The following is a 19,315-nucleotide window of genomic DNA, read 5'->3' as shown; positions in this document are numbered from 1 at the left end:
ATTGCAAAAGGTCTTAAGTAAACGTTTTCTACTATAAGAAATAGTATAAGATCTGATTATTTTCTACTGTTTTATTAGACAGAATTACAATTTTCAATTGAATTGATACTATATTTTCATTTTTTTGAAATAAGTTAAGTATAACAGTAATATACTTCTTTTTATAGTAGCACTTAATTTTAGATACCACCTTTTGCACACAACAACTTACATTAACGAGATGTCGCATTAAAGAGAAAAACTAATTATATCAGTATTTATATATCGTACTTTATGATAACTACTTAAGCCAAAAAAATGATTGGTGATTTGAAATTCAATAAAAAATAAAATTATTACTTATGTATATATTCTTAAAAATATTAAAAATTAGTATTGCATTACATTTACAACTTGTAAATCTCCCACTTCTAGACTAAGACCTCCTCTCCCTTTTGAGGATAAGTTTTGGTGCATATTCCACCACGCTACTTCAATTTGGGTTTGTCGATACACATGTGATATAATTTCGTTAAAATTTGACACACGCAAATTTCCTCACTATATTTTATGAATTACAAACAAAACTAAGCACATGAAAAATCAGTGGTGCCTCTGTTTGAACCCGTTACCATCGGTTAAGGTGCACGCACCCTAACCACTGCGCCATCTCGGCTCTAAAAAGTAGTAAAATTGTCTATTTGTGTTCCAAAGTTACGATGAGAAATTGCAATCCATGTGAATACTATTGATTAAATTATAACAATTCAAGATCTCGTGATAAATTATGTTCTTGTAATAGAGGAGGTATATATATAATACGAAAATTCAAAAGTAGGTAAATAGACTTACCAAAATAATAGACCTAATACTAGAGCGAGGATATGAGTCTTTGTGGTGCTCCTATAATCAGCTTTAGTCATTACATCTTCTTGGCAGTATGGACATCGCATGCCCACCGGTTCCGAACCAACCCGCAACAAATCCATCTCAATACAAACCTCATTGTTCTGAGCTATTTGCTCGTATGAATTGTTATCCACTGAAAAAAAATCATTAATTTCAAAGAATAAAGATAAACATACTTTAAATTTACATTCTCCGTGTGATCCTATCACATGGAGAATATAAAATATAATAATAAATACTACTAGTAATACAGCTCCGCTGTATTACTAGTAGTACTACTGAAAACGCATTTTTTCTCACGAATCCATAATGAATACCATAGATTATTCACAATTTCGACCAATGATATCGCGCCAATTCAATGGCATAGTTGTTTATGTGTCTTTGTCGGACTACGATATGAATAGGCTAGGATAGGAATAGGCATTCACCATTCATTCAGAACCATTACTTTACCTACAGTACAGTACCAACATACAGTAACAAATGTGTATTGTAACTAGATTTTATTATTTTATACTACAAAATGATCTCCTAATCATTCAACTCATTACGTCTATGCTTAAATATTTGTGTATGGCGACAACAACTGTTATTTCCTTAAAGTATTAACTTAAACCATTACATTATTGAATTAACTGCTAACAACACAAATACTTTAGCGTTGCTTATGCTAGATTGTTTAGCTCATCTTCACTACAGTATTTATAAATTGTTTTATAATTTTAACTTTCAAAACAGTTTACTTTGGTTGCGAAATTACAAACATGATTATTTCGGCATTACAATTACATCCATATCTTTTAGTAGAGATTGAACTCTTTGAATTAATCCGATACATTTTTTATCATATCATATCTAGTATTAATAGTTATGAAATAAATATAGGCATGAGAAAAATCATTGAACTATATTTATCACATTTAAAAAAATACAGATACAAAATAAAATGAAAAAATATTATTGTATAATAAAAACATTGCAACTTACTTATGTAATTTTGGGTTGAAAGTTAATGTCACGAATAAACTAAAACAGCACTTATAATTCGCGTATGTTCTATAATCTTACAACATATTTTCGGAACTTCGATGAGGTATTTATTTAACTTATTTTATTTATTTATTTGAAAGTGAACTATTATGTCTACAATTGCCCGCTTCACTTACTATTTGTCCATAACAAGATAAGACACCACAGGCCGATACATAACAGTTATCGAGTACCTACTTAGATAAGAGTATGGATCAACTACAGCTAACCATGGTCTAATCGCTAATTTTCAATAGAACTAGCTAGACATATTATGAGAGATGTTTATGAATCAAGAATTGAGTAAAAACAAAAACAAAATAGAATATTTTTATTTAAAAAAACTTTTTAAAAATATGTACCCACGTACATACCTTAACACTTGTAACAACTAATTCAAAAATAAATTCTTATTAAGTACAGCTATAACAAGCTTATCCGTCTATCGTTCCTGTATGATTGCAATTTAACTTTTGATCTCGTGGTAAAAATACGAAACTTGCCATCAAATACAATCCATGTTTTCTAGACGACAATACTCAAGCAGAATATCTTAAGGTAGATAAAAACAACAACAGCCTGTAAATTACACTGCTGGACTAAGGCCCCCTCTCCCTTTTAGGAGAAGATTTGAAACATAGCAACAACATCATGGTGAAAACCATGCTGTTGGTACTACCAATGCGGGTTGGTGCAATACACTTGTGGCAGAGTTTCTATGATATTAGACACATGCAGGTTTCCTACGATTACGATACGATATTTCACCGCCAGATGAACGTCGGAGTTCGAGGTTAATTATAAACCTAGGCAAGCACCACTGAATATTCATGTACTTAATTGTATTTTCCCAGAAATTTATTTAACTTAACATGGAAAAAGCTAAACTTACTTAACGTTACTAAATTAAAATAAAAAATCTTTTAAACGGCAATTTCATTGGTTTTAAGTATTAATATTGATAACCTCCAGTCTGTTGTCGAATGCTAAGTTTTAAATGCTTAAAAGAATCAGAACACTGCTGCTGCTGATATTGGTAATCCTATATTGTGATCTTACCGCTTGTGACTACTTACCAGCAAGTGAGATTTTTGGATCAATTATTTTAGGTTTTTTTTATAAAACTATTATATACCCCTAAACTATAAAATAAAAGATAAATATTTAATTAAAGATTATTGTTATTAGTTGAGTCGTAAAAATGCGGCTGTGTGGTACTCCACATTTGCCTGACTATTAAATAATTATAAAAGAAAATGACATTAGCCAAAATATGACATTTGACATTTACATTACCTGTATAGTTGTATACAGAGTTAGGTTGACAGTTGGCATTAGAATTTATATAAAAAATATTTATTAGCAATTAATGCTTAGACAAAACATATTATTTTAAGAAAAATATACATATTAATAAAGAACCCTAGATTACTTAGTATAAGTAATAATATTTAGTATTGAAATTTTCATGAGAGTAAAATGGATGTAGACTTGTTGCGGCCCGGCACTGTGCCTATATCTCCAGACACAGTGTTGTGGTTTGAATTTTTATTAGATCAGAACTTGTTGAAGACACACTTAAGTAAACCCAACCCAGGTTAGATGCTTATTAATTTTTACAGTCCTTGTTGAATGATTCTACAACTTACTGACATTAATATTGCATACAAACTAATTTTGTTTGCTAAAATGAACTTTGTAAATATATTTTAAAAACACTGTGACTTATGTAAAGATTTTCTATTTAATCCCTATATTTATAAGTTTTGTTTTGTACATTAGAATGTTTTTTGTCCAAACAGAGCCATCGGCATGTGAATTAATTGAAGAGTTCTTAACAGTGGATACAAAAAATGCAAACTCAAAACCGACAAGTGAGAGAGTAGTGGATGTGGATGCCCCTCAAAGCCCTCCTTCTGTCACACCACCAACTCTCCAGTTTACCCGCAAACAACTAGCTCTGAAAATTCTAGCATTGAAAGTTGCAGCCACTCTTAACTGGAATTTAGGTACCTTATCTGCAAATAAATTTTATTTCATTTGTTTCTTGCATTAAAAAAATCATGTGTTCCTAATTTTTATCTTAGATATATTTGAAACAAAACTACCTCCACAAACTCAACAACAACTAATGCAAGATCTGGTGTACATGGCTACTGATACTGCTTTTGCGGTACCACCTCAGGTAAAAGGCAAATTTTGTAAATTTACTATAACCTCCTTAATATTTGAATAATAGTAATAGTTCATTTTTAAACATGATAAGTGATTTAATTTATGCAGGAGAAATGGAGAAATGAACTGAAATATTTATACTTTTTGCAGGAGATTTCCCCAGAGCTACTACAAAAGCCTCAAGTTCAATTTGCTCTCACTTTGTATCATAGATGGATATTGAGATTTCCAGTTAAAGCTACGCTACATTCTAAATCATTGAAAATGTCTTTTGTTCACATGTAAGTAAAACTTTATCACATTCTTTTAAAACTTTTTCGGTTTCCTTACCCTAAGAATAAAATGGACCCTATTACTAGGACTCTACTCTCCATCTGTCTGTCACCAGACTATATCTCATGAACCATGAGTTGAAAAACTGACATTTAAAGTTTTTATAGATCATGTATTTCTGTTGTCACTGTAACAACAAATACTAAAAAACACATCATACATTTTTCTTTATAGGCCTGGTCTACAAGGTGATAATAGCTACAGTCCTATGAACCAACATTTTGAAAAAATATTACGTATGTGTGAGGCATCCCGAATGCAGAGTATTAAGTATTTAGATAGCATATTATCCTTTTATGACACGACGCTCGGAAGAAGAGAAGCTAAAAAAATTAAAGTTCCTGTCATGGAAGCCTTTATTCACCTCACCGAAGATTCTAATGATATGAACCATAATTGGAATGCCGGTGATAATGTAATAAGTCAATATGAATTAGCCATGCAGATACATTTCGATCTGTGCTACAATTATTTCTTTTACGGTCAACATGACTTAGCAAAACAACATATTCTCGGTTGCAGAGAAAATTCAAATCTTTTAGAGAAAGAAATATATAGTTTTGGCTATGGACAAAATAAAGCTATGCCTTGGGGTGAGTTTTATTATGCAAGTATGGCTAAAGACGATATTTTAGGGTACATAAGAGCCCTAAACTTGGGCTATGAGGTTTTAAATGAAGAACCAACACTCTTACAGAAATTGCAGGAATCAATAGCCAACCACTATACTGGAATCATAGCTATTTTGCAGGCAGATAATCTTTCAAGGGAAATACCAATGGTTCACAGGGAAGTTGTTGAGTTGGATATCCAAGGATCTGCATCAAGTGGAGCCTTCACAGTTGCAAGAGATCTCTTAAACAGAGTCGCAGCACTGAATGCTGTAAGGTACGCCCTTGAAGGCGGCATACCTTCGACCCACCCAGACTTTCTAAATAAATTTAAAACTTTAGGACTTAAGTTTTTCGATTTGCTATTTTGGGCACTGGCACCAGTATTAATGTCGGATTTATCTGAAAGCGATTGGAAAAATCTTCAAATATTCATTCTTCATCTGGCTATGTCCCAGTGCAAAATACCCATTGATAGAATAGATGAGTATTTAAAAAAATATGTCGGGGAAGCCGCGGAGACAATTAGAAGGAAACTGATATCGGATGAACATCTAAGTGAAATAATGAGTGATCCTAATAACAGTGATGATGATAAAATTGAAATTCCCCGTGAATTACTCACCGACGATTGGGAAACACCAGACTTTGAGTTTAAGAGTGTGCCGGAATTGGAGATGGGTAGATTAAAGAAGCGTCTCATTGAAGCTTCGACAGCTGACGACGTTCGCATGTGTTTGGTGAAATTGGCAATGATGGCCCCATCTTCTCCTCTGTGGAAATTAAGCCCGTCTTGGAAACCTCCAAGCAGTTTAGGCAATGCATTAGTAGCGTTACCGCGGGGATTTCTACAAGATTTCGGTTATGTTATTTCCGGTGCGGCCAGAGCACGCCTCGAAGCGGGATGTGCGCGGACGGCCCTGTCGCTTCTCTCGGTGTTAGAGGGGGAAGCTAGGAGTCAGCTAGGTGGCGGCTCAGACCCCACGTTATATCGACTTTGTCGTCAGCTAGCATGGGAAGTGCTGTTGCTTCAAGTTAATGTCGTATTGAGTGAATGGCCGCATCATCGCATAAATTTGACTGTTCTGGCTAATAAATGTAAAGCTTGTATAGCGGCGGCATCTTCAGGCGATAATATCATACCGCGTCCTCAAGTAAGTATAACACTATATATATATGTAGTAAAGTAAAGTAACAGCCTGCAAATTTCCCACTGCTGAGATAGGCCTCCTCTCCATTAAGGAGAGGGTTTGGAACATATTCCACCACGCTGTTCCAATACGGGTTGGTGGAATGCACATGGGCAGAATTTTGATCAAATTAGACACATGCAGGTTTCCTCACGATGTTTTCCTTCACCGCCGAGCACGAGATGAATTATAAATACATATTAAGCACATATATATATGTATATATATATATATATATATATATATATAGTTGTGCTTGCCTGGGTTTGAACCCGCAATCATCGGTTAAGATGCGCGCGTTCTAACCACTGGGCCATCTCAGCTCACTTATGTATGTGTATCTCACTTATGTATTACACATATATATATATGTACTACATAAGTAACAAAAACTGTTTAATAATAATTGTCAATAGGTGATCGAAGCATGCTGGATTTGCTTGGTAAATGCGTGCGAATGGGAAGGTGCGAGTATAGCCAATGGGCCGGGTGAGGCTGCCGCTGCATTATGTGCCGCTTGCTTCGAGCTCCAAAGAGGAAAAGCGACTCGAAAATTCCCTAGAGCTTTATGGGATTATGGTAATGTTTATAGTTTAACAGAATCAATTAAGGTATCTTTGGATCCTGAAAAGCAGTTTTCTTTTTACAACTAGAGCTAGAACTACAACTCGATGAAATTATTTATATTTTATTCCACCATATTGCCTTAGTTGATGGCCAATTTTCATCAGATACATAAAGATTTCTCCTATTATCTTCCATAATGGTTGATCGTAAGATGAATTATAAAAGAAAATTAATCACGTGAAATTCACGATTCACGTGTTCTAGACAAACGCCTTTCTTAAAGACCGGCAAAGCATCTGCTACCCCTCTGGTTTTACAAAAGTTCATGTGGTAGCCAATTTCCATCAGACGAGACTGCTGCCCTTTTGCCACCTATACCATGAAAACACCGTTTCGATTTAACCTATCGTAATACTACATTCAGAAATACATATTTAATATTTCATAATACAATTGTTGTTAGATGTATTTGAACCTCCTAATTTTTCAGCACTGGCAATATATAGCAACGGTTCCAACGCTCCTGTTAAGCGTACGGCTGGTGGAATGCCATCCCACTCTCGGGATGCTCCAAACACTGCAGCTGAAGCAAGAAACGCTTTCAACGCATTCTTGGCCACTCTACGAGAGCCATTGGCTGTCAGCGTTATGATGTCTCTTCTAGCGAGGATACACAACCTTCTCATTGACGACAGTTCACTCGAGCTGGTCGTAGAGTACACTAACCTGTGGCCGTCGAACATCTCGAATATGAATAACTACAACATCAAGCATGTTTTGGAATCCCTAACCGAATTACTGGAAAGGAGCTTGAAACTCTACCCATACAATACATCATGGTAGGTGGCCTTTAATAACATATAGGTATTATTGATATATGTTCTTTTGATTGATTTGAAACCCTCGCAATCAATATGTCGACAAAAATATATTTTGTAACTAGAAAGTTATGCCTACATCCTACTACTATTATAAAGGCGAAAGTTTGTAAGTATGGATGTATGGATGTTTGTTACTCTTTCACGTAAAAACTACTGAATGGATTTGAATGAAACTTTACCACCATATAGCTTATACATCAGAATAACACATAGGCTACAATTTTTGAGGTTTCTAATGTGAGTTCGTAAAAAAACACATTTTTTGCGCTTACATTGCAAACGCGAATCCTACAAGATAGATCAAAACAATGTACAACAGTATTGTACAACTTAAAAAGGTCTACAAAAAAGTCCGTGATGGTATATGTTTATCTCTTAGGAATAAACCACAATATCCATTTTTTATCCTTTACTTTGTACGAGAAATAAGGGCTTATTTACGAAGCGATTTTAAGCGATTACTAGACTAGACGGAACGAACCTGAAGTCCACGCGAACGAAGTCGCGGGCAAAAGCTAGTCTTTAATAAATTGTATAATTGGTCAGTTCGATATAATGGCAAGGCTATGCAACGGAGCTAAAGTGTCGCTGTGTCAGGCTGCGGCTGTACGGCGACGTGGAGATGGCGGGCGGGCGCTGGGCGGCGGCGCTGCGGCGCTACCTGTGCGCGCTGGCGGCCGCCACGTGGCACTTCGCCAAGCGCGCGCCCGACGAGGGCGGGCTGGCGCGGCGCGCGGCGCGCTGCTGCCAGGCGCTCGGCGCGCCCACGCAGGCCGCCGCGCTGTGCCAGCTGCCCGACGACCCCGACTACACCACGGCCTTCAAGTGCCTCGCCGAGAAGGTAGCCCCACTCACATCTAGCGCCGACGACTGGACTGTTTATTTATTATTTTTTTTTATGGTATAGGTTGGCGGACGAGCATATGGACCACCTGATGGTAAGTGGTCACCATCACCCATAGACAATGTAGCTGTAAGAAATATTAACTATTCCTTACATCGTCAATGTGCCACCAACCTTGGGAACTAAGATGATATGTCCCTTGTGCCTGTAGTTACACTGGCTCACTCACCCTTCAAACCGGAACACAACAATACTGAGTACTGTTATTTGGCGGTAGAATAACTGGTGAGTGGGTGGTACCTACCCAGACGGGTTTGCACAAAGCCCTACCACCAAGTAAAAGACTGTTTTGCACTCATCAGAGGCATCGCTTGAAAAGCACTTCGTCATTCTGTCATTTGTTTGATTACGTTTGCAACTGATCAGTTGCGCTTAGTTGCAGTAACATTTTTTTCTAGTGCAAAGTGTGCACTAGTTTAAGCATCCATTGAAGTCCATGCCATATCGATTGCTTATAAGAATGAAAGTCGCCATCAGAATTTATGGCAACGCGTTTTCCTTTTTTTCAGTCTGTATTCTCTATATTTTGCAGTGACAACCGTCGACTTGTTCCTTTATTAAATTGGTTGTTAGTTATCGCTGCCCATAGACCTTCCATTAGTGGGTACATAAATTTATCCCCACAAAACCCCTAAATATGCTCCCAAATATTCCGTCTCAACGCTTCGATTCGCAATTCGTAAGTCGTTGAATAACGGTCGTCGATAATGCAATATCAAATACTGTGCAACCTTGATATTACAAATCGCAAGGGAACAAGTAAATATTCGTTATATCAAGTAATTCGTTGAACTGACGTTTGTTATGTTGAGGTTAGGTTGGTCTAAAATTCGTTATAAAGAGGTAAAAGCATACATCTCAACATTACGTACTCATCTTGTTATAGCGAACAACTTCTTCTAATAAATGATAACACATTTTAATCAAATTACTGTATGTATTTTCTATTTAAAAACAATTAGGTAGGTAACAAAAACTTTTTCTTGCATTATTAATCAAAATAAAATGCAATAAAATACGTAAAAGTGGTACATATGTTGGTGGTAACTTTATATAAAGGTTTTGGATTGACAACATTTGTTAATTTATAATTTAAAAATTTATTAATACTTTTTCTTGACACTTAAAAATTCGTTATAAAGAGGTTGTTCGTAAAAAATGTTCGCAATGTAAAGGTATATTTTACATTGACTCTTACGGACAACTCAAGGGGATAACGAAGAATTTGTTAAATCGAGGAAATCGTTATATTAAGGTTGCACTGTATTTCGTTAGAATTAAATTAAAATCTTTTACATATACATCTTTTCTGAACCTTTCCCTTAACTCATACCCTTGCTTACCACTAATCAACAACATGTTAATATCTATCTCATTTTTTAAGACTGGCAACGCCGCGGACGCGATGGACGGCTACTACGGCTGCCTCTGGGACGGCACGCTGCTGGAGGTGGCGGTGGCGCTGCACGCGCGGCGCGGGGAGGGCGGCCGGCGCGCGCGCGCCGTCAAGGCCGCCGGCGCGCTCGAGCTCAACGCCAACAATAGCGAGGACATACAGCGCGAAGCGGCCGCCATACGCCGCGCCAGGCTGCTACGCGCGCTCACCAACCAATACGTCGCTTGAATGTGCATATAACGTTACTGTTGGATCACGAGATCTTGATGTTACATATGGTTGACGAATTGTTATTTTAGTAACGACTAAATCTGTTAGAAATCATAAGTATTTCCAATGTTACATAGTAATGAAACATGAAGGAAAGACAATAAAAATAGCTTCGATTCGATGCATTTTTCACTTTGTTTTGTATTAAATCGATTTAATGACTTTTCAAATAGGCAATAAGCTTCAATTAATGAAACAAAAAATTATGTAAGTCGTTAAAGCAATATATTGAATATGTAAATGTAAAAATGATTTTTAAGAAAAAATATTGTTCTATGACTAGAGCAATATGTAAAGAATAATCAATAAAGTTTTTACATTGATTTTAAGTATTTTTTATTTATACTTATAAAATATAAAAATTTTACCTTCCAATAAAATTTGTATTATGCTTCCAATGACGTCCGAAGTCCCTTATGAGAGTACATCGATTCCTTTACCTCACCTGGTCGCTAGATGTCGCTACTTCCGCTACCTAAGTGCTCCTCCTACAGCGTCACCTACAGCGCCTCCTACCGTTTCCGCCTGCCTCTAGGCCATCTTCTAACTACAAGCCGCCATCTTCGTCATTGTACTGCTCATAATGGTATATCACCAGGAAGACATTACTGGGACTTCGGACGTCATTGGAAGCATAATACAAATTTTATTGGAAGGTAAAATTTTTATATTATATGCCTCCGAAAACACAGCAATGAAATGAAGAAGCAGTCCTTATGATTCTGTACTCTTTTCTTACTACCATAGATAATTAATGTAAAATACCTTCTATTTCTGGCACCAGAGGGCGCCATAAGTACTTTACCGCCATTGTAGCTGTTGAGCGTCATTGCATTCTTGTGATTCGTTCGAATTGCTTCGAAATTTTTTTCTTAAAATACAAAGTCTTAAAAAGTTTGTTAAAAAGTGTACTAAGTGTAGGATTTAGTGCCTTTTGAAAACACAGCAGTGTATCACACTACAGAGATGGATCCGGTAAGTAGTGGTAAGGAAAACGAGCGTGTCGGTATTGTTGCTTCGGATGGAGAACAAATACCGTCTACGAGCTCTGTGTCTAGATCGTCAGGGAACAGTTCATCCTCGTCCTCGGAGTTCGAGGATGGTACTGCATCACCCTTACCAAATAAACGATCTCGTACAACAGCACGTAAGTACAGGTCAAAAAAAGTTTTTACCGATCCGCGGGTTGATGTTTTAATGTCACAAATGGCGTACATTTCTAATTATTTCAGTCAATGTAGCCCTATGTATTATAATTCATCGGATCAACAGAATTATAATAAAGCTGTTCCTAGTACTAGTAGTAATAACAATTTACAACAATTTCCTAATAAAAATTTACAATTTCCTAATAATAATTCAGAACAATTTCTAACATTACCTAGCCAACCCGAATCAATGTCGCTTAATTGGGGTTCCCTAAATACAGATGTTGATAGAAAAAAGATTATGCCAACTAGTGATAAAGAGAGATATTTAGAATTAAATAAGTTACAACAATTTGATTCTCAGGCTTGGAAAGGCATTAGGTATAAGCAAGTTTTACAGAGTTGCTTAGCAACACCAGGGTTCACTGGGCTTCAAGTTAACGATGAATTATGTCACTTTAATAAAAGCAAGGACTACCTTGCTTCAACTGAGTTACTTTTAGCCGGGCTATCCAATCAAGTATTGGAACAACGTCAATTATTAAAAACAGGTTTACAAACTATTGTTGACTGGGCTTGTACTAATTCTCAGAACTTAAATCCAAATAACTTGTTTGAGAAAATTTCTGACACTTTTGGACCTGGATCTTTATGTCATAAAAATTCAGAGACCACTATGCAAATTATTTGTGGAAAGCGTTCTGAATGTATAGAGGTTAGGCGTGAACGCATTCTTAAAGAAATAGGTAATGACAACCTTAAAAATACTCTAAGGAATGTCCCGCCCAGCTCTGAATACTTATTCAGTAGAGAGGCTTTACAGCCTATATAATACAATCCCTCGGAGGGTCTCAAGTCTGGTTGAATACACCAGCCTATTTAAAGGAGAGGAAGAACCCAGAGCGGGGAGAACATATTTTTCAGAATAAGAAGGTTAGTAATAAATATAAAAACAAGAAGTTTGATAGGAAATTCAAACATTCAGTGCAACAGAAGAGTCGGTCCTTTCGTCAACGTCGACCTAATACAGAGGGATCAAACCCTAAATCTAAAGAAAATTGACTCACTGCACGGGTTCAGAGGAGGTTGCCTAAGATTTTCCATAGAGAAATGGTCGGAACTAGGGGCAACCCAGTTTATTTTAAGGTCAATAGCAAATCACCGCTTACCTTTCAGGAAGAAGCCTCCTCTGAAATACCCTACCAGTCATTTTTTGGAATGTCTAGCAACCAAAGTTTCCCCAGAAATGACTCAAATGATAGAAGAATTGAAGAGCAAGGGTGTGTTAGAAAAACCTTCAACTATAGACCCGGGTTTCTTTTCAAAGATGTTCCTAGTCAGGAAATCAGATGGTGGCCTGCGCCCAATTTTCGACCTCAGTGGTCTGAACTCATATGTAGCAACGAGACATTTCCATTTAATAGCACAAGTAGATGTAATAGAATTCCTTCAGGGGAACGACTGGTTAGCCAAGATCGATATCCACCAGGCGTATTTTCATCTGTGTATCGCGGAGACACACAGAAGATTTTTGCGTGTCATATACAAGGACGAGATCCTCCAGTTGACAGCATTACCTTTCGGCCTGTCCTCAGCGCCCCGTACGTTTGCAGCAGTCTCAAACTGGGTGGCCGAGGTCCTCAGAGGTCGAGGTATACGTCTCATTGTGTACCTGGACGACTTTTTACTGGCCTGTCAGGACAGAACCAAGCTATTGGCACAGGTTGCGGAAACACTGGCTATCTTGGAGTCCTTGGGATGGTGGATAAATTACAAGAAATCCATTACCAATCCCACACAAAGGCTGGAGTACTTAGGTCTAATCTGGGACACTCAAAATCGGACAATAGCCTTACCAACTCAAAAAGTTGTAAGTATAAAAGACTGCCTGAGAGGCATGTTGCGCCGAGACAGCTGCTCGTTAAGAGAGCTTCAGAGGATGTTGGGCATGTTAAACTTTGCCAACCACGCGAATCCTCAGGGCCGGCTCCACTGCCGTAGGTTACAACTCTTCCTAAAAAAGTTTATTGGGAAAGGCCCAAAGAGAGTATTGACTCCCAGTGTGCGAGAAGACTTGAGGTGGTGGTTGGATGCAGTAGAGAGCAGTTCAACTCCACTAGAAAAGAGACAGGTAACTCATTTCTTAACCACAGACGCAGCGGATGCGGGCTGGGGAGCGAGTCTAAACGATCAGTATCTGTCAGGAAGGTGGGCTCCAAACCAAAGAAACTGGCACTCCAATATGAAGGAGATGTATGCCGTCTTTGCAGTGATCAAGTCTCAGAGTTCACGGTTACAAAATGCACACATTCTGGTACAATCCGACAACAAAACCCTAGTAGCGTACATCCGGAACCAGGGCGGAACCCGATCAATAAACCTATTAGGACTAACAACCAGGTTGCTGGAACTGACTTGTCAGCTCAATATACAGATGACAGCATTCTACTTGCCAGGAAACCTAAACGGCATTGCAGATCGCTTGTCAAGAGGAAGACCAATACCAGAGTGGCATCTGCTGCCACCAGCCACAAAGAGAATATTCGACCTTTGGGGGATTCCAGAAGTAGATCTGTTTGCATCAAAAGAGACCGCTGTTGTACCAAGGTATGTGACTCTAAACTCAAGAGATGGCTCGGCTCTTTTTTGCGACGCCTTCAGCCAAAAGTGGATCTTTCAAACAGCATGGATATTCCCACCTCCAAGCATGATACCCAGAGTCTTAGCACATCTCAACAGCGCAGTGGGGATATACTATGTAGTAGTGCCCCAGTGGACCCAATGCTTTTGGTTCCCGGACCTGCAGTCCCGCGCAGTGGTTCCTCCTCTGCAAATAGAGAATCTCCAGAGAGTTTTAATAGACTGGACAACAGGGATCAGCCCACCTCAAGTGGACAGATTATAGCTTCAGGCTTGGAAGATTATGGGTGGGAGGATCAGATAACCGAATGGAGTAATGAGGAACGACTTTTGTTAAGGAAGAGCTGGCGTCCAGCTACTTTAAATACCTACAGTGCACCGTTAAAGAGGTGGCTACGTTGGAGTAGAATACATAATGTGCAAAGTAAGAGACCTGAGGGTAAGGAGGTAGCCAGATTTCTGGCTAATTTGTATTTACAAGAAAAGTTTGCATACAGTACAATTTTATTACATAAGTCCGCTGTGGCAACATACTGTGCAGCAACAGAAAGCTTATCAAAGAACTTCTTTATTAATCAAGTTTTAAAGGCTATAAGCCTCTCCCAACCACATTCACCTAAATCCCCTGTGTGGGACATTAATATTCTGTTGGAGTGGTTAAAGACATCTAAGGTTACCAACTCTTTGTTTGAACAAAGCAGACGAACAGCACTTATCCTTTTACTTGCCTCGGGTCGAAGGCTCCATGATCTGACCCTGCTAGAACTCAGTGACCAAGGGTTTGTAGAAACTGACCATACTATTACATTCTGGCCTAGATTTGGTTCAAAAACGGATACAAGCATTCATAGGCAATCAGGCTGGCTTCTAATAAGGCATCAAGACCCAAAGATTTGCCCAGTTACTCATATAAAAAAATTGATTGAGATCTCAAAGTCAAGACGGGACCAAGATAAAAAAGTAGAATCACTTTTTATCTCATTATCTGGAGTTGTTAGACCTGCATCTAAGACAATGATTGCAGGATGGGTAAGGTCAGGATTTAGATTAGCCAAGATTGATGCTTCTCCAGGTAGCATAAGATCAGCAGTAGCTTCTCGGGGATGGTTGGACAATAGACCAGTACAAGAGATACTAGAGAGAGGTAATTGGAGGAGTATAAAGACCTTTTCAAGATATTACTGCAAAAATGTAGACAGATCTCAGACTAGTGAAGCTGCAGTAGGTTCACTTTACAATAATTTTAAAACACTTTAATTACAATACCTAGTGATTAATGATTTGATCTCAAGATTAAGACTGAACTATACTTATATTTTTGGTTTCACAAAGCTTTCATATTATTTTTGTTAACTTAATCATAAGTTTGATTGTTATTTTATATTTCTTTTATTAGTTTATTAATATAACAGTAGTAGATACAAATGATTTTGGTTCCTAACTTTTAGATACATTTGTAAAATTGATTTCTCTTAATTAGAAGTTAATAAGATTTATAATTAAAAGTTTTTTTTTTAAAAAAAAAAAAAAAATCTTATTATTTTAACAATTTGCTTTCACATTGCATTCTTGTGGTTTGTTATTTCTGATCACCAGCAGATATCAAACAGGTCTTCATTTCATTGCTGTGTTTTCGGAGGCATATAATATGACTGTTTTGCATTACAACAAAACAGGTATTATATGTTGGAGAAAACACAGCAATGATACAAGGAGCTTGCTGATGATGAAGACTGCAATGACGCTCAACAGCTACAATGGCGGTAAAGTACTTATGGCGCCCTCTGGTGCCAGAAATAGAAGGTATTTTACATTAATTATCTATGGTAGTAAGAAAAGAGTAGAGAATCATAAGGACTGCTTCTTCATTTCATTGCTGTGTTTTCTCCAACATATAATACCTGTTTTGTTGTAATGCAAAACAGTCATATTATGCGTTCCGTTCGACGTCCGAAGTCCCTTATGAGAGAGTGTTTGTTATCTCCTGGTGGCTTGTAGTTTTTTGGTTACAATATTAAATTAAAAACGCAACAATGTGATTGAACATATAATTTAAATTTAAATGCACATTGACAAAGATACTAATTATAAATCAAATTTCTTTAAGTATTATGAATCAGGTTGAAAATATTGCGATAGAGATTTTTCTGACCTAATTTCAATATTAGAATTATTGATCGGTTTCAGATAAAACTTTTTAAAAGTACATTCATTCTGCCAATTAGCCTTAGCTATGATATCATTAATATGGTAATTTTCAACCCAATTCAAAGATGATACTGCAGACCTACAGCTTCCAGCTGACGCCTGAATACCGGCATCAGCTAAAAACCTCTTTATCCAACCACCAATCATAGCTGCAGTGGCTGGCCTTGTAGGATTTCTAGTTGCTAAGAATAGATTAGTAATATTTCCGCGGGTCCCTCGCGTCAAATTTACTAGGGTACGTAGCCAATATACTGCATCTATTCTTTTATCCGGTGCGGCCAAAAACGTCCAGCTAGATTGTTTATATGAGGATGAATCAGTTTTCGACCCGAAAGCTGGGTGCAAGGTAATAGAATCTATGTTATCTACAAAATGTCGACTATCAATATGTAAAAGAGTAAGATCATGGACTCTGCGGCCCGAAGATAAAAGTAAAATAGCAGCTGTGTGTCTAGATACTTGATATAAACTATTTAAATTTATATTATAACTCTTTAAGAATCTAATCAAAATCCTTGCATCCCAAATCGGTAATCGAGAAGGAGCCGGTCTTGCCAAGGAAATAGCTTTTAGTATGTGTTTTACTATTGGATTTGCAGTAATTTTAACATCTGATATCGTTTCGCAAACTGATGCAATAACCGATTTATGCACAAGAATCATTCTGTAAGAGAGACCATAATTCAAAAATAGATAACCGAGATACCTAGCTACATTGACTGGTTTCGGTAAACGAAAATTAAAGCAATTTTCTTGACAAAACTTCACTCATCTACTCCAAATAGGGGCATAAGTCTTTATTGTAGACTGCCTCCAACATGATGACAATAACTGTTTCTCTTGTGGTGTCCATGTGGATACATGACACCATGACCTGACGGATGTCAGGGCATCCCACCCGAAATGAGCCAGGCTTCCAGGTGTAACTTGCTGACTTGTGCTGGCGGTAGCATTGTCGCTGTGTCCACCAGCGTCTTCTCCAGATTTCTGATTTTCACGGGACGTTTCTGAGCACGATTCTTCAGGTCTGGCCTCCAAAAAGGCTTCGTCCACCTGGGTGCTACTAGAATGTACTGACCTGAGGCTAAATTTAGGTGATCCAGTACCCTGGGTATTAGGCTGGGTGGCGGGAACAGCCATGCAAGTCGATAATGCCAGGATCTGAAGGCGTCGTGAAAGTAAGCGTTCGAGTCTGATAAGTCTCGCGAAACATAGTTTGCTACGACATGTGCTGACCGTGACGCAAAGAGGTCTAGATCTGGCGTGCACCACATGTCGAACAGTCTCGACAGCACAATGTTGAGGTGATCTACCAGTTCCATCAGCTGTTGGGTCAGATCTAGTAATGGACGTGATCTTTTTTTCTATTTTATATAGGACACGACTGTTTTGTTGTCGCTCTGAAGAATCACTGTAGAATCCTGGAGCTCCATTGCTTTGGCTGATATAGTCGCTATCACAGCAAACATTTTCTTCAGATTGCAATGCCATTTTTCTTGGTGTTTCTCCCATTGACCTTTTATCGTATCGTTGTTCACCTGTGCTCCCCATTGAATGTCCGACGCGTCGGTAATGACGTGGTTGGTCGGCATTCTTTGGAGATGAATCGCTGACTTCTGACTGATTTTTTCCATCCACCATCTTAGTTCTGTACGCACCTCTTCTGGATACTGATTCTGCATTCGTGGAAACTTCCTTGTGGAAGTTTGTTGCTGTGTCGCTGCAGTAAACGGCAATGCAACCTTCCCCGGTGGGTGATGAAGGTTGCAAAGTTGAGATGACCTAATAGATGTTGCGCCTGTTTTAGGTTCCAACTGCCGGCTTCGAGTCGAACTCGCAAGAGATGACGAATTCGTTGTATCTTGTCTGAGGGTAGGAACTTCGTATTGAATTTGGTGTCCCATGTGACTCCCAAAAAATCGATTAACCTCGTTAGTGTTGTTACCGATTTTTCCATATTGATACACCAACCCAGGCTGGTCAAAAACTGTATTGCAATTTCTATCTGTGCTGTTAGTGTATTTCTGTCTTGATGTATTATCAGGTAATCGTCTAAATAAACCACCAACCTCAGTCCTTTTTTGCGAAGTAGAAGTTGACCTTGATAGCTGATTCGGAGAAACCTTCTGTGTCGATCCCATACTGGCAGGTGGTAATAAGTTTGACTTAAGTCCAGTTTCACCATCCAATCTCCGTGTTGCAGAAAAATTGGCACTTGATGATGGTGGAACAGATGGAAATGCCTTGGTTTCATATATTGATTTAATGCCTTGAGGTTTAAAATTGTACGATTTTTCCGTTGGATTTCGGAATTATAAATAGAGGCGAGATAAAAGACGGTGTCAGAGGGGCAGGCTCTAACACTTTTAACTGAAACAAGTTTTGAATCTCGGTTGACATCAACCGTGAAGTTGGAGTTTGATACTTTATTAAAACTTCTACTGTTGGGAGAACTAATTATTTATTTTATTTATTATTTATTTTTTATTACATAGGTCGCTAACAGAGCATACATTCTTACAATTGTACATGCTAATAAACAAAAGAAGACCTAGACTAAATGATACCCTAATTATAAGCAACACTGCATTCTAATAAGACAACAACATAATACTTAGTACTAATAGTTTAGTGAGCAAAAATATTTTTTTTTTTTTTTAAATAAAAGTTAATATTTGTACACAAACAAAAATATAAGAATGTGTTTTTTAGTTATTACAATAATTAATTAACTATTTATAGAAGAATGAAGAAATTTAAGTTTTATGGTTTTCTTAAATTTATAAAGAGAATCAGAAAAAATATCAATATCATTGCTTGAGCATAATGTTTTGTGAGATCGTATCATTCCATTAAGTGGCGCATTTTGACCCAGGTTGGTTTTACAAAGTTTTTCATGAAATAATGAAACATTCTTTGATCTAGGTAGTCTTGATGGTATGGCAAAGTCGATTTGGGTCAATAACCATTCGGAGTCAAATACACCTCTTACAAGTTTAAATAGAAAAAGGTTGTCAAGCATATGTCTTCGATCTGATAGAGAATGCATTTTAAAGTGTTTCAGTTGATCCT

The 19,315-nt window shown here is 37.5% G+C and overlaps 1 protein-coding gene and 1 pseudogene across 1 annotated transcript; one reads left to right on the top strand and one right to left on the bottom strand.

The window, feature by feature from the left end:
• The first annotated feature begins 3,229 nt into the window (after positions 1-3,229).
• On the top strand, positions 3,230-10,228 carry LOC124538495 (integrator complex subunit 8). The gene is made up of 9 exons (XM_047115577.1): positions 3,230-3,517; positions 3,723-3,929; positions 4,008-4,105; positions 4,246-4,376; positions 4,603-6,193; positions 6,646-6,808; positions 7,287-7,635; positions 8,275-8,518; positions 9,966-10,228. Exons 1-9 carry the CDS (start codon positions 3,400-3,402, stop codon positions 10,203-10,205), a joined length of 3,141 nt encoding a protein of 1,046 aa, XP_046971533.1. The 5' UTR covers positions 3,230-3,399; the 3' UTR covers positions 10,206-10,228.
• A 6,899-nt stretch (positions 10,229-17,127) lies between these two features.
• LOC124540196 lies at positions 17,128-17,877 on the bottom strand (annotated as a pseudogene).
• Positions 17,878-19,315: the final 1,438 nt, after the last annotated feature.

Source organism: Vanessa cardui, chromosome 2, assembly GCF_905220365.1.
Source record: "Vanessa cardui chromosome 2, ilVanCard2.1, whole genome shotgun sequence".
NCBI lineage: Eukaryota > Metazoa > Arthropoda > Insecta > Lepidoptera > Nymphalidae > Vanessa > Vanessa cardui.
Note: the sequence above shows the minus strand (reverse complement) of the source record. Positions and strands in the feature narration are given on the sequence as shown.